The 26,017-nt window shown below is 37.5% G+C and overlaps 1 protein-coding gene across 3 annotated transcripts; it reads right to left on the bottom strand.

The window, feature by feature from the left end:
• Positions 1-1,903: 1,903 nt before the first annotated feature.
• On the bottom strand, positions 1,904-22,012 carry LOC116776020 (facilitated trehalose transporter Tret1-like). Of its 3 annotated transcripts, none has more exons than XM_032669113.2 (4): positions 21,866-22,012; positions 5,128-5,174; positions 3,814-3,949; positions 1,904-3,610 (listed from the first exon to the last, which is right to left on the bottom strand). In XM_032669113.2, exons 2-4 carry the CDS (start codon positions 5,146-5,148, stop codon positions 2,283-2,285), a joined length of 1,485 nt encoding a protein of 494 aa, XP_032525004.1. In that variant the 5' UTR covers positions 5,149-5,174; positions 21,866-22,012; the 3' UTR covers positions 1,904-2,282. The 3 variants fall into 3 exon arrangements, with proteins under 3 accessions (XP_032525004.1, XP_032525003.1, XP_061380405.1); XM_032669112.2 differs by lacking the exon at positions 21,866-22,012 and adding an exon at positions 16,047-16,084; XM_061524421.1 differs by lacking the exon at positions 21,866-22,012 and adding an exon at positions 12,947-13,053.
• Between the last annotated feature and the right edge of the window lie 4,005 nt (positions 22,013-26,017).

The following is a 26,017-nucleotide window of genomic DNA, read 5'->3' as shown; positions in this document are numbered from 1 at the left end:
TTATTAGGACTACGTTTCATAACCTGTGCTCATTATATAACTTTCACTTGCTCATTAGCGGCAATAAATTCCAAATACAATACATATATGCATCGTAATATATTTATCATTCTATAAGTTCACAGTAAACACAAGAAATAATTCTATCTAGAATAAAAATAATATCGTGAAAACTAAAAGCATTCTTTTGTATCTTTTTTTTTTAAAGTCAAATTAATCGGAATCCCGTATTTGGGAATATCAACTTGATCTAAAAATAGGTATTTTTGGTTTACATCCCAGTTAGTGAGATCGCCGTAATACCTAGGTGGAGCCTATTATTGTTTCTTCTGAGTTTTCCTCCACTTGAGCACGTTTACATATTTCTTAAACATATTCATGGCGTTGTTATTACATAAAAATAAATTAATAAATTTATAAAAAAAATATTATTTTTTTACGTAATTTGCAATTATTATTAATTGATACATTTATTTTTTTTTTGTCGCTTAAACCTGTTTAAGTTGCCAGATTTAAATTTGTCTTTTAGCGACAGTAAACGCACTAGTTTAAGTATCGATTGAAATTTCACTGTAATTTTTGAAGGGATTCATACGTAAAAATATTTATGCAAAAATGACAAATATTTTTATAATAATATTTATGTAAGTTATAAATAAAATTTTCTTTATAAAAAACTTCACCGCTAATGATATATTTTGAAATTTCAACGAACATAATTACCACAAACAACGCTTGTAAATCCCTGAACACAAGTACGCACTCTCAAACAAGGCGGATGTCAAACAGACATTGGTAGTATAAAAAATAAAGATTATATATTATCCGTTCTTGTGTTGTTTTAGTTAAGAGAAATAAAATATGTTTTATTTAATATCTTTAATTATCAAAACAGTCTGATTCAGAAAATCCTATTCAAGAAAACCATAAATAAAATGTTTTCTTATTAAAAATAACAGCTGGCTGTCGTTGATTTTTTTTTAATGAAAAATCGTGTTCTAAAATTAAATCCTAATTAGCAGTTACATTCAAAGGCACGGTATGTATTTGGATGTCACAATGAGGACGCTCGGGTGACATTTTTAAGTGTGCTGTTGTTAGTGTCATGTAATTGTTGACGCCGTTATATGGAGAGTCAATTTTCTTTTACGGTCACAAATAGCAAAGTAAGGCCTGAAAATAGCCTTATTATTTTTTTATTCTTATAGATAGACCATATGTTCAAATATAAATAGCATTAGAGTGATATTGAATATAATAGAGTAATATCAATAGTGTGTAATATCCCTTCAAATTGATATAAGTTCGCAAAATGTTTAAGGTCGCGATAGCCGAGTTGAAAAAGAGCCTGTATCGCTATCCTGAAAGACGCGGCTTCAAAATCTTCTCATTTATGAAGTTAATGTTCTATAATTTATCTACATTTTACGTATTTACTATAACATAAAACGACAAGATAAAATCAAAATTTTTAACCAAAAATATATGCTTAATGATTTCGGAAATATAATTAAATTTAATATTTAAGTTGATAAAGTTTTATAATTTTTAACCATATTAAAATGACTTATTAAAAATGGCATAAGTATCTATCAGTTTGTGTATAATGATGTCAATAGAGTATAATTACTAGGTCGAAGACGACTTAACCCAGATCACTTTTAAGTTTTGACGTGACACATCCGACTATGAATGGGACTTTAGAAGTAAGTGGCTTGCTTTTATACACTTTGGGTGGCATCCCCACCACATTTTTTGTTTGAGGGTAGATTGGAAAAATTATCTACTTTAACAGATATAGGTAGAAAATAGGATAGGAAATATGAATGAAATTGTTAAATCATTTAATCGTTTTGTCCTTTTTTTGTTTGAATATATATTATATTAAAATAATATAAAGAAATAAGTGTAACTCATTAATATATTTATATAAAACCTTATTTTAATTATTATAAATATACTATGTCATAACATTTGGTTTTGGTAACATTCGAAATTAACCTGCTCTTTTCTGTCGATATTTTATTTACATCACAGTATTGAAAAAAAAAAATGGTCATACATTTGAAAAAAATTGACAGAATTCAAAGTTAATCAAAATAACAAATATATAAATAACTTTTTTTATTACATTTTCCCAGCATTTTATAAATTTATTAATATAATCTATCACATTAATAATATCAATATAAAAAACTAGATTACTTAAAATATTGTGGTACAAAAACGTATCACAGATCGAATTACAATAATTCCTTAAACCTATTAATTATATATCATAGTTACTTCACTATATTATCTTTCCCCATCAAACTAAGCTGGACTTCCACATCCAATTGCTTTCTACCCTTAAAGCTATCTTCTATATCTTGCAGTGTCCTATCCTTTGTTTCCGGTAAAATCGCATACATTATCAACAAACACACCGTCAAAGTTCCCGAATAAACCAGAAAAGCTCCTTCAACTCCTATAGATGAATAGAAATGAGGAGCTGTCTTCATTGACACCACGAAAGCTGGCGTCAAAAAGGAAGTGGACAATGTCGATCCTAGACTCCTGTACGTCAACGGGAATACTTCCCCGCATATCACCCAATTCAACGGAACAAGTCCCAAACAGAAGGACACAGTGTAAAATATCATCAAAATCATAGGAACAGTGTCCAATAACCAACTGTGGGTGAGAATCTCATATTTCCTTAAATATATAAAAACTGATATCAATGTTAGAGATAATACGGTGAAAACTCCACTGGTGAATAGAATGGTTCTGCGTTTAACGTTCTTTAATAGAAATATAGCTAGCAGAGCGCAGATAGTCCTCAGGAAGTCCATGACGGTGAACTGCCAAGCTACATCTTTCGGATCATCTTTGTCTAACACTGACTGTAATATCAAATTCCCATAGGCCGGCACCATATGCGCCCCACCAAACTCAAACACTATCAGCATACATATAGCTATGACTAACGGTTTGTAAAATTCCTTCTTTTTGAACACTCTCATGGCTGCTTTTATAGAATCGAAGACGCTCCCGAACAGAGTGTTCAATTTAATTTTTTTCCTATCATGTATATCAGATTTAACCATTTCTATCTCCTGAGCTCGTATCATCAGTTCCAGCTCTTCTGTCTGCTCTGGTCCCTCACCGCGGATCCACCTGAAAGATTTCTTCGCCTGGTCGAATTTTCCCTTGGAAACAAACCAACTCGGGGATTCCGGTGATAGACTTATGATCGCCATAGCTATTATAGGGAACACTGAACACACGACTGCCGTCATTTTCCACGACATATAAGACCCCCATAGATGTGCAAGAAGAATACCCAAACCTAGAGATATAGCGAATGTGCCTAGAAAAGCCCCTCTATATCTTGGTTCCGTGTATTCCGCTACCAGTATAGCTGCTAACGGGGTCCGGAGACCTAAGGCAAGTCCGTGTAGGATTCTAGCGAATAGGAACAAAGGCACGGAATTGCCTAGGACGAAGACCACCCAGCCAAGTAAGGCCGGCACCGTACAAATGAGGTGAGCCTTCTGTCTGCCGTACCTCGTCATAAAGATCGGTGATATGAAATTACCTAATATGCCCATCACACCAACCGCAGATGCTGAAACAGAATACGTCTAGATTAATTGCACTCATAAGCGTCTTAATTAAAACCAAAATTTACATACAAACTAACATCTTTGGACTTAGCTACTTTCAGTATTAATTTAATTACTTCAACAATCGACGAAAGTATGTTAAGTTAGACAAAATTATGTCGATAAGTTAGACCATACGAAGATACAGGCTTAGTGTGTTCCTTACCAATCCAGGACATGTCGTGATCCGTGAGGGTGACTGGACCTCCATCACTTTTGATCTGAGAGAATAGCACCGCGGGATAGCCGTGGGCGCATCCGTGGCCAACTATGTTCAAGGCCGCGCCTGATACTACGAATGCCTGGAATATACGTATATAAAATAGCTAATATATATGTATATATGTATTTATATATAGTAGCGATATTAACTAGTCTTTTTCGATCGAGTAATTCATATTTTTCTTTCAGACAATTACTTGTGGTTCAAGAGCGGTCATTCGGAACCAGTGATTTCGGTATTTACGACATGTATTTTTTGCATTCACATTTTTAAACGATTGTCGCGAAAAAATGCTACATTAATTATTACTCTGGATTTCATTTATTAAAAACAAAAATGTGCCCGTAAAGGCTGTTACACAACTGTTGAATAATAGTATCGAGTAATTACTTATTAGTATTTTATAATGATTTTCTACGGCACAATTGTTGCTTTATTTGATTATGTTTTCAAGAAATGTATATAAGGCCTTGTTTTGTTATCATTCCAGTAGCCTCTTGTTTTACATAATATTTGAGTTTTTTTATTTTATTGTTATGTTAAAATGATTATTTTGAAAATAACCTTTCATACAAAATATAACGAGGAAGTCGATGTTGTTCGGAGTGCATGACCAGATATATTTTTTTTTAAATATAAATCGTGACAACTAAACTTCCTACTTTTTGCGTTACAAATTATATGAAATTTTATTTTACATATCATTAATATGTATATATATGCGTGTTAGACTGATTAAAATTTTTGAATATTAGATGTGATTTGAAGAGAAAAAAATTATATTAAATAAATACAAAAATAGGTATAGTTTATGAAGTAGAAACTACTATTTTCATTATTTTTAAGGAAATAATTAATTTACAGATAACTCCCAAACTTTATCTGTGCAATGAGAATTATTTTGTGCCAACTTCTATAATAATGTAGGCTTAAATCGTTTACTACTTTATTTTTTTATATTTATGAAAAAAAAATCTTTTAAATTAAAGAGCTGTCAGACTTATCACAGATGGTAAAATCATTTTCATATTTAGTTGACGTTAAACTAGAGACTGTATGTATGCAGTTTTACGATACGAATCTGATAGTACAGGAAATACTACATAATTGTCCGTAAACAAAAAGCGCCGCGTTGCATGGTTGATCAGAGCTGTGATATCATATCAATCAATATATAATACATTCTGACAGACAAACGAATCTATCAATTTGTGATTTAGATACGGTCATTTGATTTGATCAGAATAACTTCCTTACCTGTTTGATGAAAGGCTTCATAGTCAAGGCTTCATGAATATTCCGATCTGAAATTACGTAATTAGTTTTATTAATAAAAAACAAAAAAGTCGCGTTAGCCTGGGGGTTAAATACCCGCCTCTCGTGCACGAGGGTGCGGGTTCGAAACCTTGGCAAGTACCAATGTGATATTTCCGAGTTATATTTAATTTCTTTCTTTAATTACTAAAACTCTTATTCTTAAAATTTCTTTAATAAAGAGTATTTAGACACAGACAGACGGTAAAAAATAAACGTCGTGAGGAAACATGGACTTTATAATTTCAAATTATAAGTTTGAAATCGCCAATCCGCCTTGTGCAAGCTTGGTGATTAATGCTCTAACATTTCTCCGTGTGAGGAGAGGCCTTTGCTCAGTAGTGGGCACCGATAAGCTGATGGTGTTGAATCAAAATATATGCTACTGTAATTCACATAGAGTCACTACAAACGGAGAGTTGACAGTTTGAACTTGTTTGATCTTCGTATATTGTAGTTGAGATAGGTTGCATGAAAAACGGGAGATGTTTCGTAGGTTGTAAGAAGATGCTTGCTGAATATTATGAATAAATACTGAATACTATCTACTACTACTACCTCGAGACTGCTAATGGGAAACCAGGTTTGAAATAAACATTATATAGTTAAAAAAATTATTATGAGTGTACCATTTAATAAATTTTTTGATATAATTTTGATATTATTTCTTGTTTATTTTATATTTAGCATATATAACATGTTTATATATATTTTTTTTATTCTTTACAAAGTACTTCCTAACTGTACTGGCATAATATTTTCAGTTGTATTCTGTAATAATAGTGATACCAGAATTCACAAAATCTACTAATACAGTAAAAGCGAAAGTCTGAGAGGTTATGAATGTATCTATGTTTGTTGCTCTTCCACCTAAAACCTACTGGAGCCTTTGATAAAACGTTACAATAATCCCGCTTAGACATCTGAATGAGATATGGAATATAATTAAAACAGATTTTTGTGTAGATCACGCTGAGTAAAGGCATTACTGTCGCATTTAACATAAAATTTAAACTCAGAATATATTGAGGTCGCTGCCGATTGGTTACCAAATCTACTATTTTGATACACTTCATACATTTATCTCTCAGCCGGATTAACAAGTCAATGTAGACGAAGTCGCAAACAGATACTAGTATATAATATTAGTTAACCATAAAATAAACTAAACATGTTCCGCTATATCCAATATCGTCCTTTCACGTAAGTATTATTAATGAATCATAAAAAAAAAATTACCTAATTATAATTTATTTCATTTCGTTGGTAGGTGCTCCGTACTGTAATCTCATGACTTATGGGAAACATTTTTCATATAATTGTCATAGCACCTTAGAAATAATATGAAATTATAATTAAACAGACATCAGCTGTCTATATTTTTTTTTGAGATATACCGATGTTATCGACTCGAATCATATTGTTAAAAAAAAATGTCATTGACAAAGATTTATGGTAAAATTTTCTGTTCTCTGTTATTGTAATAATCATGTGAGGCATTTATTATTATTTACAATTAAAACAAGCACAGTCGCAAGCGAAGACTAGTATTACTAGAACAAAACGACCGCTGATTTTTAGCGTTAACTTAAGTCGAAAAATTGAGAGGGGATTGTATATATTTAGAAATTAGAAAGATTTTTAATGATACCTAAGAATTTAGTGAACGTATAAATCAAACTATGTTTTTGAGATATGATAACTAGCATGTGTCGGACAAACATGAATGTGTCTGTTAGTTAGACTAGTCTAGTTAATTGTTATCCCGCTAATAAAACAGATCAGCATAACCGAAAAACTAATTCATGCTAAATGATTATACATGTATAACTTCATAACTTAATTAGAACTTAGAGAGACGAAACCTCTCAGCATTCCTCGGCTTCACCGTGCGGGCGCCAGGTCCATTGCGTTGCAGGGAAAGGAGCTTTAACAGTGCCTGGGACTTGCGACCTAGGTAGGTTTAGGTGTAGGTTTGAGTCTCGCTCGAGCCGTTGCAGGGTACGGACGTCTGATATACATCGCTTTCGCTTGCTATTTCGCTGTGTTTTAGGTTGTTTTGAGGTGTGTTTTGGTTGTCTGAGGTGTGTGTGCTAGGATGAATGATAAGGAGGATGATGGTGGGGGGTTTGCCCGGGGGGGAAAGTCGGGCATTCTAACTGATGATTGTTTTGGTGTGGACGACTCGATGTCGTCTCGTCCTGAGTCGGAGTTGGGAGCCAAGCGCCTCTTTTCGGAGGTGTCTGGCTCCGATACCGAGACCGGGGGCGTGATGATTCGAGGGCTAGACCTGACGGGAAGACGAGGTCGAGGCAGAAACTTGACTAGAGCCCGTAAATTCTTGCGGCAGAGGGAGGAGGAGGAGTCGGAGGCTGCCTTCGACTCCTACCTGGAAAAGAGCCTTGGAAAGGTGAGGGACGGGGCAGGAAAGGCGAAGGGGAAGGGGAAGGAGGTCCCTGTGGAGTTGGGGGCGATGGGGGCGGAGGCTATCATGGCCGAGGCCGAAAAAAGCCTCAACCTCATTAGGGATCTCGTCGGGAAGAGTACCAACTTAAAAGGGGGGTACTCTTCCAAAATAATGAGGGCTTCGACCTTTTTGAGGGAGGCACTTGACACCCTTGTCTCACGCACCGAGGCAGAGGAGACCCACCGTCTCAGAGCCGATATAGGTCGGCTCCAAAGAGAGAACGCGGGCCTCAAGGAGGAGGTGCGCGCCCATCGCCTCCAGTTCGAGGAGATGAGGAAGGAAAGGACGGCGGCGGCCAAGGCGGCTTCAGACGGGCCGGTCTGTCAAGACCAGCTCCAGGTGCTGGAGGCCGACATCGCCAGGTTGGTTGGCAACCTGGTCGATGGGCGGCTTTCCGCACTGGAGTCCCGTCTCATGCGGGAAGAGGTCACCCGTCCCCCCCTGGCCGGTGACCATTCGGCCGTCGCCGTAGCGGCTAGGAGGGCGATTCGCCAGGCGGCCCTGCAGAGGGGGGCCAAGTCATCGGCCTCTTTACCGGCTCCGGTGGTAACTTCTGACGAGGAGTTCCCTTCCCTCCCTGCGCCTTCCAAAGGGAAAGGCAAGAGGTCGAAGGGAGGGAAGGAGGTGGCTTGGACCGCGTTCGGTCCATCCACGTCAGGCAGAGGGACCGGGGAAAAGGGACCCGGTAAAGTGGGGAATGGAGCCAATGCGGTGGAGTGGACGGAGGTGGTCCGCCGCAAGGCCCCCAAGAAAAAGGAGGTGGCGCCGGTACCCAAGAAACCGGCGTCGCAGCAAAAGAAGGCGGGCCCAAGAGAGGGCCCCAAGAAGGTGATGCTCCCGCGCTCCCAGGCCGTAATGATCAAGTTACGGCCTGAGGCAGCGGCCCGAGGGGCATCATATTTATCGGTCCTCCTCAAAGCTGAAAAAGAGGTGGACCGAAAGGAGCTGGGGATAGGGCCCCTGAAGATCCGTGCTACGGCAACGGGGGCCCGTATCATTGAGGTGCCCGGCTCCACCAGTGCGGAAAAGGCAGACGCTTTGGCCGCGAAGCTGAAGTCCGCACTGGCTCAGGAGGTGGAGGTTACGAGGCCCGTGAAGTACGCTGACCTGAGAGTCACGGGCCTCAACGACGCGACGACCGCGGACCGGCTAGTGGCCGCGGTCGCGCAGGAGGGGGGCTGCACCGAGGCCCAGGTCAGGGTGCGCAACGTGCGACCTGGGCCTCGCGGCACAGGCTCTGCTCTGCTGGAGGTACCGGCTGCGGCGGCCAAAAAGCTGCTGCAGTTGGGTAATATATCGGTGGGGTGGAGCCAGGTGCGGCTCTCATACATGGAGGCACGACCCAAGCACTGCTTCAAGTGCTTGGGAATGGGGCACGTTGCGGCCGCGTGCCCCAGCCCAAAAGACCGCAGCGGTCTGTGCTACCGCTGTGGCAAGGAGGGCCACAGGTCCGCCCAGTGCTCCGCGTCACCACGCTGCGCTGTGTGCGCGGACGCGAGCAAGCCGGCGGACCATGTGATGGGGGGTCATTCGTGCCGCCCCCCATCCACCCGTGGGAAACTTCCGGCCCAGCCAACAAGGGCTGGGGTTTCGAGGCAGGCGTCAGGAGCTGAGATGTCCGAGTAATGGCCGGACATCTCAGGTTCCTGCAGGCCAACGGCAACCACTCCGCCGGGGCTCAGGATCTCTTCCTGCAGTCCATGGTGGAGTGGGCCGTTGACGTGGCGGTCATGTCGGAGCCGTACTGTGTCCCTGCCCAACCTCATTGGGCGGGAGACATGGACGGTTCCGTCGTGATCGTCACGCGGCCGGGCGCGGTGCCCCCCCTCGCAGTCAAAGCGAGGGGCCACGGGTATGTGGCTGCGGTTCGCGGGGAGATTGCCATAGTCGGGGTATATTTCTCCCCGAACCGCGACCTGCCGGCCTTCGAGAGATTTCTCGACTCTCTCGGGCCGGTGGTAGGGCAGTTAGCGCCTCTCCAGGTGGTTGTTATGGGGGACCTCAACGCCAAGTCCACGGCGTGGGGAAACCCCCTCACAACACCCAGAGGGAGGGAACTGGAGGAATGGGCGCTAACTGCCGGGCTGTCCCTACTCAACACGGGGACAGTCCAGACGTGCGTGCGACGGTCGGGAGGTTCAGTGGTGGACGTCTCGTTCGCCACTCCGACCTTCGCACGCAGAGTGGAGGGATGGAGGGTTGAGGCAGGAGTGGAGACGCTTTCGGACCACCGCTACATACGGTTCGAAGTGTCTGCTTCTCCTGCCGGTCGCCGGAGTCCAGCGTCGAATTCCTCGTCGCCCCGGGAGAGAAGTCGGTTCCCGCGTTGGGCGCTGTCAAAGCTCAACCGGGAACTGGCTGAAGAAGCGGCCGTTGTCGGCCGCTGGAGCCTCCCGGAGAGTGCGGAGTTGGGGGTGGATGAAGGGGCTAGTCGCTTTGAAGACGTTCTCCAAAACGTCTGCAGAGCGGCGATGCCCCCGTAGGACGTCCCCCCCCGCGGGGAGCGGTGTACTGGTGGTCGGACAACATCTCCGACCTCCGGGTCGCCTGCAACGGGGCCAGGAGGGCATACACACGGAGCAGGCGACGCCGCCCCCAGGACGAGGAGCGAGATGGCCGGCTGTACAGGATCTACGTGGCGAAAAAGTTGATCCTGCAGCAGGCCATCTGCCGGGCCAAGGAGGCAGCCTGGCTGGAGCTGGTGGAGGGTCTCGACCGAGATCCTTGGGGCCGACCATACAAACGGGCGCGGAATAAAATCTGCGCCCAGTCGGCCCCCATCACGGAGGTGCTCCAGCCGGCTGCTCTGAGGGGGATCGTCGGGGAACTCTTCCCCGATGCTCCTGCGGGATTCACTCCCCCCAGAATGGTCCGGCCGACGCTGGAAGAGGGCGACCGCGTTCCGCCCACCGTCACGGAGTCTGAAATGGAGGCGATTCTGGCTCGCCTTCAGAGTAAGAAGAGCGCACCGGGTCCGGACGGGGTGCACGGGAGAGTTCTCGCTCTCTCCCTGGTGCACCTCGGGGGAGCCCTCAGGGAGCTGTTCGACCTCTGTCTGAGGTCCGGGCAGTTCCCGAGGGCCTGGAAGGAAGGCCGGCTTTGCCTACTCCCAAAAGGCAGCCGGCCTCCGGACTCGGCTTCGGCGGTGCGACCGGTGGTTGTGCTGAACGAGGCGGGGAAGGCCCTGGAGAAGATAATGGCCACCCGTCTCGTTCGGCACCTGGAGGAAGGCTCGGGCCCGGGACTGTCAGAGTCCCAGTTCGGGTTCCGAGCCCGCCGGTCGACCGTCGATGCCCTCAAACGCCTGAGGGTGGTGACGGAAGAGGCGGAACGCGGAGGAGAGGTAGTGTTGGCGGTGTCGTTGGACATCGCCAACGCCTTCAACAGCCTCCCACATAGCGCGATACAGGTGGCACTCGAGTACTTCGGAGTGCCCCTGTATCTGAGGAGGCTGATAGGCGACTACCTCTCCCAGAGGAGGGTGGCAATCGAGAACCGGAGGGGGTCCATAGAGTGGTGGACAGTCGAAAACGGCGTTCCACAGGGTTCGGTCTTGGGACCTGTCCTGTGGAATGTCGGATACGACTGGGTTCTGCGGAGTCGCCTCCTCCCCGGGATGGGTGTCATTTGCTATGCAGATGACACCCTCGTCTTATCCCGGGGACGGAGCTACAAGGAGGCGGCGCGGCTGGCCGAGGTCGGAACTGACCTCGTGATCAGCCGCATAAAGAGGTTGGGGCTTCGGGTCAGAATCAACAAAACCGAAGCCCTCCTCTTCCGCGGGACTGGGCGGAAAGGACCCCGCCGGGTGCCACCCTCCTCATAGGAGGAGGGAGGGTCAGGGTGAGCCCGACCATGAAATACCTGGGGCTCACCCTTGACGGAGGGTGGACCTTCGTGCCCCATTTCAGGGAGTTGGGGCCGAAGGTCATGAGGACGGCAGGTGCGCTGGGGAAATTCCTCCCGAACCTCGGAGGACCCAGCGCAGCTTGCAGGCGGCTATACTCTGGGGTCTGTCGGAGTATAGCCACGTACGGTGCTCCCGTTTGGGCTGACCGCCCGATGAGCCGCGGGGTCAAGGCCCTACTGCGCTCGGCGCAAAGGGCACCCGCGGTGAGGGTGGTTAGGGGGTACCGTACGGTCTCCTGGGCCGCAGCGACGGCTCTTGCCGGCGATCCGCCTTGGGATCTTGTGGCGTCGGTTCTCGCCGAGGTGTTCTCCTACGTCTCGGGTAGGAGGGCTCTCGGAGAGAACCCTTCATCAGAGGAGATCCGGGCGGTTCGCCGGCAGGGGGAGTCACGTCTTATGCGGGAGTGGGGGGAGGACCTGGCGGGCCAGCCGTACGGTAAACGTACAACGGCAGCGCTCCGTCCGGTCCTAGAGCGTTGGATGAGGCGGAAACGCAAACCCCTCACTTTCCGTCTGACGCAGGTCTTCACCGGGCACGGGTGCTTTGGTGATTACTTGTGTCGGACGGCCAGGAGAGAGCCGGGGAGTGGCTGTCATGAGTGCGGAGCTGCGGTGGACTCGGCCCAGCACACCCTCGAGGTGTGCCCGAGATGGGCTGCGCAGCGCCAAGACCTTGTGGCGGCTCTCGGCGGAGTGGACTTGTCGCTTTCGAGTATCGCGGAGAAGATGCTTGAGAGTGACAGGTCCTGGCTGGCGGTGTCCTCCTTCTGTGAGACGGTCATGTCCACGAAGGAGGCATCTGAGCGGGAAAGGGAGGATGCGGCTGATGCACCCTCCCTCCGCAGACGACGGACGGGGGTGCGCCGGAGGCGATATTTGCAACGCCTCCAATAGCGCCCCTGCACTCCGGGCTGAGGTCGGGCTGGTAACCCGGCTCCTGTGAAAGCCCGGCGTCGTCGGGGCGATCCTAATTGCCGGGATCGCCCCCTTTCTCTGAGGGAGTAAGTCCGGTCTTTGCCAGGACCGGCCAGTCGCTGGTGTGCCCTGTTGCTGACAGATCCGGGGTGCACCAACATAGCGGCCGATGGCTTTCGCAGTGGTTTTAGTGAGTAGGGGCCTGCCCAGGCCGAGTCTCACACATCCTATCCGGCCCCACCAAGGCCGGTTAGACGGCTCGTAAAAAGAGTTTCCCTGCGTCATCAAAAAAAAAAAAAAAAGGTGTAGGTTTAAGGGGCCCCTATCTAACGCGCGTTAAACGCTCACCTCCACCGTCCAATTTTTTATAATAAATATATGTTGTATATAAAAATGATTTAAAACCTTCGTGAATATATACAAGGGTTGCAGTCATTGTGAATAATATTTAAACATAATCAGTAGGCTTACCCCAAGTACGCGCCGTCACACTACATACGGAACGTTTACAGGTTTTCGTTTATAAATCTCACACATTGCAGCAGTCGGTAATTGAATAAGAAACGGAAAATGCGTCGATTTGTTGTCACGTTGGAAACTTGTGCTAAGCATATTCACTGTATCGTCGTAAATACTACTAAATAGTTAAATAAAAAAATACGAATTAATTTAGAATATATTTTTTGATTTAGACAATTTTGATATACTAATACTTTTATAATATTTTTTTAGAATATAAATTAAGAAGAACAACTACGTTATCACTAGAGAGATTCCTCTAACTTCACCTGATATTAAGCGAGGTCGAAACAAGAAGTTGTAAACTGTTCAAATAACGCAATACAGGAAATTTTTTTTGATTAGATATGACGTACGTAATCCTGTTTTTATAGTGATTTGCTGAACAAACAATACAGATCACACCATGGTGCTTAGAACATCGCATTACTGATATTTCATTAAAGCAGGGTTATATAGTGTGCATTTAAACTGTTTGTCTGTCAATTTTATAAGATGATTTAATATAAAAAAAAATCGATATTAAATACCGTCTCTTCATTAGTATATAAAGACATCGTCTGAAGTATTTTATGTCCAGAAACTTAGAAACTAACGATTAAATTTATTTGAGATTTTTTAAGATAAATTACGTCGCATATTTTTTATAAAAGAACGTAGGTATGACAAACATTCTACCTAACCTTCGATATTAAGACTATTATTATAATTTTTATCAAATCCACTTTCAAAAATGACATTGTTCGTATCATATCGCTTAAATGTATTGTAACAAGCGATTTATTATGAATTAATTTATTCAACAATCTTATTGCGTTGTTTTAAATGTAACTGAATAAAAAATATAGGTAATAGTTAATTACGAGCTACGTGTGTTGTTCTACTGCAATTAGTGACTGACGAATGGCTGGGTACAGAGAATAGATATCTCGGGCCTCCTATTAATTGATTGTACGACACATAATAGTTCGATTGAAAATTACTTAATAAATATTAAGACAATATTATATAATAAATATTAAGATAATATTATATAAAAATATCTTGAGACTAATCTTTGTTTCTTTGTCAATGTGGTCTGTGCTTTTATAAACCATCGAGATACAGACGATAGACGGGTCTTAAGATATCTCAGCATATGATCGTTTCAAAGCTCGTCAGTCCTACTCCAGGCTTGAATCTTTACATGCATATGCATAGTTTTCAGTTTCTCGGTCATAAATCGAAGTTGATACTATACAAAGATTTATAAATTAAAACTCTTTTTTTGTGGTATGTGAATGCACTCGTGGTAAAGTACCCTTACTAATGAAATATCTTAAAACTGACGTGTACTAATGAAATATCTTTAAACTGACTAAGTGTACATAAAGTAATATACATAATTTTATTCATACAAATACAGGTAGAAGTATTAATTTCACGTTTTATTTATTAACTTTATAGACCCCTTCTTCTACAGCTAACAAATTGAAAAATACTTGGTTATTTATGGTCTTAACAGTATTTTTAACACTAAAATTAAAAAATATATATATGATTTTGTACGAGTAAAACCGCAGGCTGTGTTTATATTGGATAATGATCTAAGACATGGAAATAGAACCTTTATGCAAATAACAGTTTAACCTTCAATAAATATAAAAAATCAGAATAAGCATTGTTTTGAAGTTGTTTGTATATAGACATCTAGGTCAGATTATAAAATATTTAGCTAATAATAGAGAAAATCCCACTTTATTATATAGGAAAATTTTTTTCCGTTATAGTTTGTACACTAGTTGTTACGTATAAGAACACTTAGGCCTATATAAATTTTGTAAAACAATTTTATTCATACTGATAATAAGTAAAAATTATTAGCAATGAAGTCATTGTATTTATGTGTTAATAAATTAGCTAACTTAACGCATTGATTGTCATTTAAAGACTGCAAGGGCTCGCGTGAGGCATGTACTCGAGTCATAGGTAAAAAAATTCTTAAATTATTTTTTAAATAACTGACTAACCTAACATAGACTGATACACCGATAATAACCAAACATAGCTAAAAATATAGCAAGGAACCAGCTTTCAAATGAAAAAAAAACCGCATCAAAATCAGTCAATCCCGTCAAGAGCTACGACGCCGCAGACAGATACTCACTGAAGTCAAATTTGTCACACACCCCTCCTATAGCGTCGTTGACTACAAAAATTCACTAAGTACCAACAATGAAAATTATGGCCTCTAATGATGTGTTCTTAATTTGTACCACTATTTATGATTCGCAACTTCACTCGTCTAAGAGAATGATTTAATTACATACATTCCTTCTTATACAAAACTTTCTATGTTTTATATTCAATAATGGCAATGAGTTAATTTTAGATGGGTCTTATCAAATAAACCTTCATAATTACTATCTACTGATGACCTTGACTGTGTAAAATGTGTGATGTATTTAAGGAAATAAATTTACGGCATCAATTTTACGGTCAATCCAGAACAATAATGGACTTCTTAATTATTTCTGTTTCCGTAACAATAAAACAGAATGATTCGGCGATTTATAGAAAAAAATTTAAAGGCTTAAAATCTAGAACAGAAGTGCAAATGAAATCAATAGATTTGAATTTCTTTATTAGACTAAAAGATTTTATTGGAAATATTATATAAGGGACCTGTATTCTAAACAATAACTATATCAATTTTATAGAAAAATATAAATTATTTATTAAAAAGAAATAAATTTATCAGTTTTATTGAAAATTTTTAATACATTTTTATTATTTCTTTATGTCTTAATAATAATCTTAATACAAAATTATAATTTATATATGTACCTTACGACATTAAAGTAAAAATGTATGTATATCTTTAAAGTATTAGAAATTGGTAAAAAAAAGTGAGAAAAAAAAATTCCTAATAAAATTGAAACTGAATTTTTTTTAATGAAATAGTAAAAAAAACGTTTAAAATCTAATTATTCTCATCAAAATATATTCCTATTATATTATATATGAATTATTTGAAATAATAACAGAAAAAAAAATCATTTTATCACCTCACCTGATAAACGTAAAGCAAGCGGACGGTGTGGAAGTAAATTAGCGACTAAACGTTTGACGAACGAACTTCTATAGTTATTGTAATAATTTGACCTTGACATTGAAAACCAATTTCTAGTAGGAAATGTTTGATCAGCCGTCACCGAGTACGATTCAATAGAACCTTCCCTTCATAATGGACACTACAATACTGTTAGTTAAGAGTTAATCAAACTGATGGTAACGTAATTATTCTGTGACTTTAATCCTTACGATGCTGCGAACTTAATGAAGATACTGTTCTTGCAAACGACATCCGTCTTATAAATTTATTGTTATTCTATATATATTGTCTTTACTGCAATGACAGTCCAATTGTTTTCAATAAATGAATGAAAATGAAAATTAATTATTGACATTAAAGTTAAACTGATTTTTTTTTTTTTAATATTTTGATCAACCTCAAAGATTTATAAGTTAAAATGACTTAATATTAGGAAAACCATTAAAAATGTTCTAGTTTTCCTAAGACTGATATCGTGTGACTGCGTAAGTGGGATACAAGAAGGAAATTTAAAAAAAAATTGTGATATCACGTAAATGATTAAACGTAAAAACAGAATTATAGTTAAGTAAATCTAAAAAATAATCTATTTATGTATTAATTAGAAGAAAGGGAACATTCAAAGGTAATCCAGCATTCATGTAAAATTCTAAAAGCATGAGTTAGTTCCCAATCAGAGACTATTTAGGAAAAAAAATTTCACCTTTTGTGACTTATAGTTAAAAAAATTATAGAGAATTTTAATGTAAAAATTCTTAGTTGATATCAAATGTGCAAAAAAAAAAGCCACCAAGGTCAAATACGTTTTTATTTGTTTATTTATGTACCATAAAAAATAACTACTTACTAAATTCTCTGAAATATAATACAAAGGATGATTTATTTTGCTATAAATATCTAGAGTCAATTGAAAGAAGCGGAAACCGTGAGACAACACGCAACAAATAAATACATATATGTCGCGTCTATACTAGCCAAACAAAAAATATGTTTATCTTAAATAGTTTGAAGTATTGAAGTAAGAAATTGATAGTTTTTTATCGTTTTTGAACATCTAAATCTAAAAATGAAAAATAATACAAAGTTTTAAATGCCTGTCAAGATATCACTTCATTTTTAAAACGAGAAATTGGTTTTTTGATTGTAGTTCGACGCAATTTTTTCAAAGAAGCGGACAAGAAAAAAATATTCTGGTCCAAAAATAGGTAATAGGCGTGAATTAGGAGTAGTGAAACAGTTAAAGGGCCTGACATTAAAGAATCTGGTGGCGAGAGTAAAATTTTACTATTCAATTTAATATAGAGGTTATTTACCAAGAATGAAGTAGAAGAGATTTAAACTTAGGACGTAATAACAGGCACTGAGCCCAAGGCAGACGGAAATAGCAAGATAGTGTACATAACAACTAGCCACCAAAAATGTTTGAAAACTAAAGCTATATTGGTGAAAGAACTGAAACGAGACATTCCCGAAACTGCAGGGTCAATGAATTTCTCCTCCCATATTTTCTATTTTAATTTCAGAGTCACAAGCGATTGGATGGAATTTATATGTAGAATTTTTTGATATTTTTATATATGGACAGCTTCTTTTATGGCAGAAAGGCGCAACTAGCAAACCCATTTGGTTATGTAACCAATCTTAATAATAAAGAGGATTGTAGATGCCATGCCGACTATGTTTTTCCAGAGGAGACCTTTACACTCGTATTTTTATACATCTCATGTAGGATTCATGGAAAACCAATGAAGGAGATCATTTCACATCCTGCGAGTGTGTGAAACAAAGAGCATAACACCTCTAGTTTCTTATCTATGTAAAACAATTTAGTCACAAAGGCTTCGTAACTCCGAAAAAAATAAAGAAGATTAAGAGAACATATTAAGAGGCATCGAAGTGATGTTGGTATAACCATTCCTACGGGGAAGAGTGGGAGGCAAATAAACAAAATAATATTATATATAGTGAAGTAATTTTTCATATTAAGGTTTTTAGCGAAAAAGGTTTCAATAAAACGTTATTAATCTGGTGACAATTATGAAATATTTAAATATTGACTATTAGTGTCGTCACGTGATAGAGAAAAAAAACAGGTGAATTGAGAACCTCCTCATTTTTTGAAGTCGGTTAAAAATATCGATCTTATGAATAAGTCAATTAGATAATCTGATTACATCAATTGATTTAATAACGGTCTTTTATTCCTGATGATTATTGTTCCAAACACAGATAGAACAAACGGTTTGCATTGAGAAATTATACTTGCATCAGCAATCATTCGCGACCTCATCTTTAAATATTCTTTGTCTTTTTCAATTTAAATAAACTAATAGATCAAATTATATCTATGCATAAATATTCAAGAATTTCATATACAAAAAATTTATAAACTACATTCAACTTTTACTATTTTATATCCAAATGGTATTAGTGTTAGACAGATAGTATTAGATTAAAGAAAAATTTCGTCTGGATAGATCCGTTTGCTTTGAAATATTTTTACTTAAAAGAAGTTTTCCGTTGGGACAGTCACAACTCGTGGTCCGACAAACGTGATAATATCTTAAGTGGTCGTTTCACCCATACATTTCACCAAATTCTGTTTATCTTTTATAACATATCTAAAAGCCAGCCTCATTAATAGGTGCAAATTGAGAATCGACAAAAAAATATTTAATTGGTTTTGCTTGTGTATTGGTAAAGAAAACGATATTTTTTTTTCAAACGATCAATCCTCGTCTCAAATATAAGAGAAGGTTTGAATCTTTCGTTTTATAAATTAAAACACATTTTTTGTAATAATTGTATTGTTGTTCATGAAAATACACAAAATTTGTTTTCACTATGGCGTACCAATGTTTATTATTCCAATACTCTCCTTAGAGTCTCGAGTTTTTTTAGGTTCATCAAGTTAGTCTTTTTCTTTAATTACGGAAACTTAATTAAATTAGCTATGCCTAATAATGACAATAGTCTTACAGACTTTAAAAGAGGTGTCCTGGAATGTTGGATTCTAATTAAACTGAGACCTTTGCTTGAAAATAAGATGTTTGCTTTAGGTCAATAGTTGGACGGCTCTGTTTATTTACCCACGTTTAAGGTAGAGTGAATACTACTTTCCACGAAGACAAAACTAGTCATGTGGTATAAGAGAGAAAGAGAGAGAAAATAGATGCTTTAAAATTTTTTTTTAGTTCATATCACGCGCATAGCTGGCGACACTTTCGAAAGGGTATAAAGCAAATTCAAAATATTTAAGAACTTGAAACAAAAAAAGTTACGTTATAACATTTACGGCCAGACTAGTTATAACCATACGTTTGTGATTTTTGCACAAAAATTGAAGTTCAATACAGAAATTTACTTGCTTCGCTAACACCTGAGCTAATGTAAATTACAATAAATAGACCAAGTTATATTGTTTTTAAACAATATTTTTATTAATGAGATCCAAGAATTTCGCGAGTATTCATTCAAATAAAACGATTTTTTTCGGATATACTAAGCGTTTTTTTTACTTTGCAGCAACCCTGATCATGGACAGACGAGATAAAAATGACATTTTCACTGTTGCTGCCAAGTAACCGAAACAGGGAGTATGTAGTTTAACATAATAAAAAACGCGTAGTAAATCCGAAAATATTATTCTTATTTAGATATTATTTGATTGTTTGATAAAAGTTCTCAGAGGCCGTTAATGCCAAGATATATTTGGAACAAAAAAGACTGCAGTCGAAATAAAAACAACTTAATAAGATTTCTAATTTATTTTCAAAATTTAGATCGAATGGTTATCTGTTAAGTCAAAAGTAAAGTTAATCCTTACCTCAAGTTTGCAAGTAAAACAGACAGTTTTTAGCGTGTAGGTTTTTCATTGATTTTTTTCGGTATAATTGTAACAAATCGCACATTTATACTAGTATTAAAACATCTTCCAATGAAAAATTTTATTGCTAACTCTATTGGTTGCTGCGAACCTTACTTCACATCAACTTTAATACATACAGTAAATCGGTTACAAAAGTATGAATTGTATACACATAATGAAACCAATAGTAATATTATGATTCATCACCAATGACGACCTAACAATAGTCCGTTCTGACATATATTGTGTAGAGCATGACAATTAAATTTTGCAAGAAAACGTTAAATGGAACTAAATAGTCTTTACTACGAGTTCGTGACGTCAAACAGACAGTTTTTTGTTCTTCGAGTGAAAAGTTATGTGACTGATAAACTAGTAAGGATGACGATTAAGTAATTAAGTATAATACAAAATTAAAACATGTTTCTCAATTGCTTATAGCTCTGGAGTGTTAATGTAGGTACTACTTTTTTATTTAATGGTGGACATTAGAAAGGTGGACATCAGAGAAACGAATGGTAAGTTATACAAATGTCCATTAATTTCGTATAGACTAATTCATTATTGATAGCATTTACGAAAATCGTCGGGACGAAGAATATGCATGGATATGCGGTTTATGATGTCACTGAATCATGTGGAATCCTTATGATAAACCTGAACCCTGTAGCTATCAGATCAGATCAGACAAGGATATCCATAATTGTTCGAACTCACTACGTGCTAGAAGGAGAGGCCCATGTTCACCAGTGGACTGACAACGGATGAAGAGCCTGTGAGCTTAGTACACGTTCGCATTGTGACACTACATACGGAACGTTTTCCGTTTCTACGTTAGTACAATAACGTAAGCTGCGTTAGTACAGTAGTGCGAAGATTTTAAATGAAAATGTTGATTACACAAACACAGAAACCATTGTCATCCTAACAGCGTCAAGCTGACATAACTTATCAGAAGGCTAAGAACGTCATTTTAAATAATTAATTAAAATTAAATAATTTATCGATATTTTATTTAATATACGTATAAATTGTCGTTATTATCCTGGAACGTCTAGATTTGACCTTCACCTAATTTATTATATAATATTAAAAAGACGTAGATTGCATTTATGAAACTAAATGTACTTATATTTATTAATGTGCCTGTATCTTATATATATAATGTTCAATAAAAAAATTCATTTTAAAAATATAATCAATTTCTTATTGATTATTGATATCTTAAAACAATAGAAAGTTTATTTACATAATAATTTTACTTGTGCAATATATATTTTTATTATATATATATTAATAATATAATTCGTTATGAAATATTTAAGCTACTGAAGTAAATACGTTTATAAGTATCTAAATTATTGTAGACCATTGATCTGATTAAAAAATCTATCGAAATTCCAATGATATTTCATATACGTAAATAAAAATGTTTAGAAAAATAGATGGATGAACCGTCTCATACTACTCCACGGCAACAAAAAATAATGTTTTAAAAAAACTATAAAATACAAAGATCCTATGAAGTATAATTCAAGATAAATAAAATATAAAATTAAATAGCTTTTAAATTACGATAAATAATACTTATTAAAGTTTATAAAATGTTAAAAATATAACTAACTGTATATATTTTATTATACGTAATCGTTGAAAGATTGCCTTTAGCAGATATCCTAAGACGATTTTACAATTACATCATAAAAGAGAAAGTTGCCGTCATATTTAGACATTATTCATACGCAAGCGTCATTTTGTTTCATTAAAGTGGCCTCTATAATTTAATAATAAATTATTTTAACTATTTACCCAGCTTGACTTTAATCGAACCATGAAAAACTTATTTTACCGTCTCATTAATATTGTTAGTATAGAAGTCGAAATATAAAGAACAAAACATTGTACATACCGTAAATTAACAATTTATCCAAATATCACATTCTCAATGTCGTCACACACACACATTTTACATTTAACGTAATATTTATTTCATAATATTATTTATTTTAACATTTTAAACTGAGCGCGTGAAGGGAAAGCGCGGTAGATTTCTCCCTCCGCGGCAAAACGACTGTCAGAATGACGGTTGACAGTGCATAGTGATTGCGGCAACGGTTTTTGTTACGTATTCCTAGAGATCCTTGTTTACAAATATATACTTACATTATACCTACTTTTAAAAATATACGTTCGTATTTAATTATACGCTGGTTTTACTATCATTTTTATTGAGATGATACTTTCAGACGACCTAAATTTGATATGTTATATTGATGATTTATAATATTACGTGATATGTTATAATTTATACTTTAATATCAGATTTATCGTGAAATATTTGTATTAAATGCAACCGGTTACTACAATTTATCGAAAACAACAAACAATACTACATTTATTGCGCGGAACACTAAGTTCGAATATATGCCTTATTTAACGAATACTAATTTTAATGGGAATTCGTTTATAAATACGCGGGAGTCAAGAGACAAAAATTATACTATTGAAACAAAATTACAGTCAATTAATATACACTCACCGTCTTACAAACTTTAATACTTACAATATTATATGTAACAGTATTTGCAAATTAATTATATTTAAATTTTTCTATAATTTTGTTTTTATAAAAATATTAACCAATTTGAATATTTCCCAAAATAATCACATACTTTATTAAAATTAAAATACTCTGCTATGTTAAGTATTTTTGGCAACAGCGAAGTAATCAATAAAATTTGGTTTCCACAATAATTGAGGTCATTTGAATGTCAAGGAAGTTCATACGGAAACCGTGTGTTTACCTTAAGTTTATACTTTATATCCACACTATATATTAAGCAACTTTCATTCATAAAACTTGATATAGTATAGTATTGATGTAGGTCAATGAATTGGTAACGGGAAACGCTTCGTCTGTAGTGTTACGATGCAAACTTGTGCTAAGCATACAGGATTCACAGATAAATATTAATGGTACCTTCCATATTTATAACTAGGCCCAGTAATATTTTTTTGTATTATTATAAACGTGAGAGACAATAGAATTGTTTTTCTAGTTATTATTAAATGTTTAATATAAATAATATTACATCTGTGACATCCTTAATACTGCACTTCATAGACTATGGTAAACGCTTAATATAAAGCAGAATATACATATATGGTATATAATAGAACCGGACGCTGAAATATTCTTATTTAATTATTGGAAATTCTTTTAACAGAAATGTAGAGATCTACTTGTGTGTGTGCGTAATGCGTGTGTGTGTTGCGTTGTATATTCCAATTAGTACTCTTAGGAAACGACCACACCCTTATTATAAATAAAAGTTTTAATCAATTAAATATTACATACACCAACACAATTTCTACCTTTTTCATTATAACAGAGTTAACTTCATAGCATAATATAAACTATTCCTATGTAAATATATCGACGCAATTCTTATTATTTGAATAACTAATAATTGAGGGTAGTTGAAATTACCAGGTGCCACCCTCATAACCACCTGCGGAGCCACCTGTGCAAGTGTAGTCACGACCATGTTGGTGTAAATAGAGGCGAGAGTACAGATTACAAATAGAATTAGAAACATTAGCATGTCATATTGTGTGGTGAAATTTAACTACCTACAAAAGGAGTTAAGTAGGCTTATTTATTAAATCGTTCGGATTTAAGATATTTTTATTTATAGGATACAAACACATTTGGTATTGGCTGACAAACTTAATTAAAAATATATATAGATTTTAAAATTTATACTGATATATGAACAAAATTGCACACGGACGATCCAAGTGGGGCGAATGGGTATTTTTTTAATAATATCGCTTGAAAGACGATTTAATACCAATAGCGCCTTGTAGAAGACGAAGCGCTTCTGTTGAATATAATTATAAAACAATACAAACAAGACATTCATCCAGATTAGGGTCTTGAATAATATTAAATTTATGATAGAAATAGTTGATTACGAAACATTGAGTGTATGAAATTTAGTGTAAATCCAACACAGAATATAAAGACTTGTTGACAGTGGAAAACTAGATGAAAACTTGTTGACAAATATGCTTACAGAGTTGTATAGTATATGTTCATCATCATCATCATCAGCTTAGCAAAGGCCTTTTCTCACATGGACAAGGTTAGAGCATTAATCACCACGCTTGCTCAAGATGGGTTGGCGATTTCAATCTTATAATTTGAAATTAGAAGACCAGGTTTCCTCACGATGTATTCCTTCACCGTCCGTCAGTGGTGTATAAATACTCTTAGAAAGTACATATGACTCGGAAAAGATCACATTGGTACTTGCCACGTTTCGAACCCGCGACCTCACGTGTGAGAGGCGAGCCTTTAACCTCCAGGCCACCGCCACTAATATATGTTAATGCTCTACAAATAAATATAGTGTATGGTTATAACTGTCAGAGTGGCATCTTTTAATTATTAGGGATAATGTTACGGCCGTAAACAAAAAGATAAGTTTAGTTCAGCATATTCATAACGATGACTTTTTAAATCAAAGGTGGCAAACGAGCAGACGGTTCACTTGAGGGGAAGTAGTCGCTATCGCCCATGGACATCTGCAACATAAGAGATGGTTCGGATTCGCTGCTGACCTTGATTGTGAAAGAGGGAGAGGAAAGAGTGGGAAAAGGGAAAGGGATACCGTCTCTTTCACTCATCGGACGAAACTTAACCATTAAAGACTACTTCACGCCGATCTTCTGTGAGAGGGTGGTACTTCCTCAGTCGAGCCAGCCCATGCTCTAGCTGTTATAACATGACCACAGCTAGGGTCTACTACCTTTAAAATGATAATCATAGTACGGACTAAGAAAATTATAATATAAATCACATAATCCGTCTAGACGTAGTTGAAAATGTTAACGGCACCTACAAATAATCCGTTATAATAAAAAACGACATTATTAAATTTGAACTTCTCCCTCATAATTAGTATATAGACACTAAGAAAAATCTTTTACTATGTGATTAAATTAAATCTCATAATCTTTTGATATAGTCGTCATTATGCTACCTTCCTCTTGGGTATGTGAGTTGCAACAAGAGATAAAACCATGTCATTCTAACTCAGTTTGTATACTATATTGGTGGTGTTAAAAAAAGTCCAGAAGAATCATTTAAAACTTCCAAAGATAGTTCCTGAGCTTTTTTGATTTTAGTAAGTCTTTACTGAATTGTCTATGTATTATGTAAGGCCCTTCCACAAATATTGGTAAGTATTTTAAAAGAGATAAATATTTAATTTATGAATAAAATACCGATTGATTTATATATATTAATGTGCAACTTTGCCCGCATATTATACCCACTTTGAAATACGCGTTGTCATGAGGTTTCATTAATTCGATAAAAAAATTCAGTCTTGGTGTAGATACTTTTATATGCGGTTACTGCAAAGCTTTTGTTTTGAAACTAAACAGACACTTTAATTCAATTAATAAGTATAGATATCTTTTTTCAACAATTCTACTATATATTGCCCTCGACAGTAATTCTTTTTTTTTTACCCAAAAGTGTAAGTATCGTATAAGTATCGTCATACAACATAATATGCGTTTGCCGTTTCTCATGAAAAACCTACATTAAAACTATAACTACTATCTCCATTTAATTGCACAATACAACCTTGTGTTAAGGATACAGATAACAAAAATATTTTTGGGTATGACATCCACAGATAATATTAATATACCTTACAGCGAATAAAACATTGAGTTTTAAATATCGGTAAATAAATCACGAGCGCCGACATTTTTTTTATCTGCTTCCGAGACAAGAAGTCTTTGTACCTACCTATTCAGTATTTTCATTGGCAAACAAACTGTCATTGTATTATTCATGAATATCTCCTTTCTTATTTTAAATCAATTAAATTTAATTGAAGAATTCGTTTACCCATTTTAACGTTTATGAAAAGAAATGTAAGAATCATACCTAAGCGCATAAAACTATCCGTAATATTAAATTAACTATGGATTAATTAACAGACAGAATTTATTGATCACCATAACAATTTGCATGTATAAA

The sequence above is a fragment of the Danaus plexippus genome, chromosome 24 (genome assembly GCF_018135715.1).
Source record: "Danaus plexippus chromosome 24, MEX_DaPlex, whole genome shotgun sequence".
NCBI classification, from domain to species: Eukaryota; Metazoa; Arthropoda; class Insecta; order Lepidoptera; family Nymphalidae; genus Danaus; species Danaus plexippus.
This window is presented reverse-complemented; position numbering and strand designations above follow the sequence as displayed.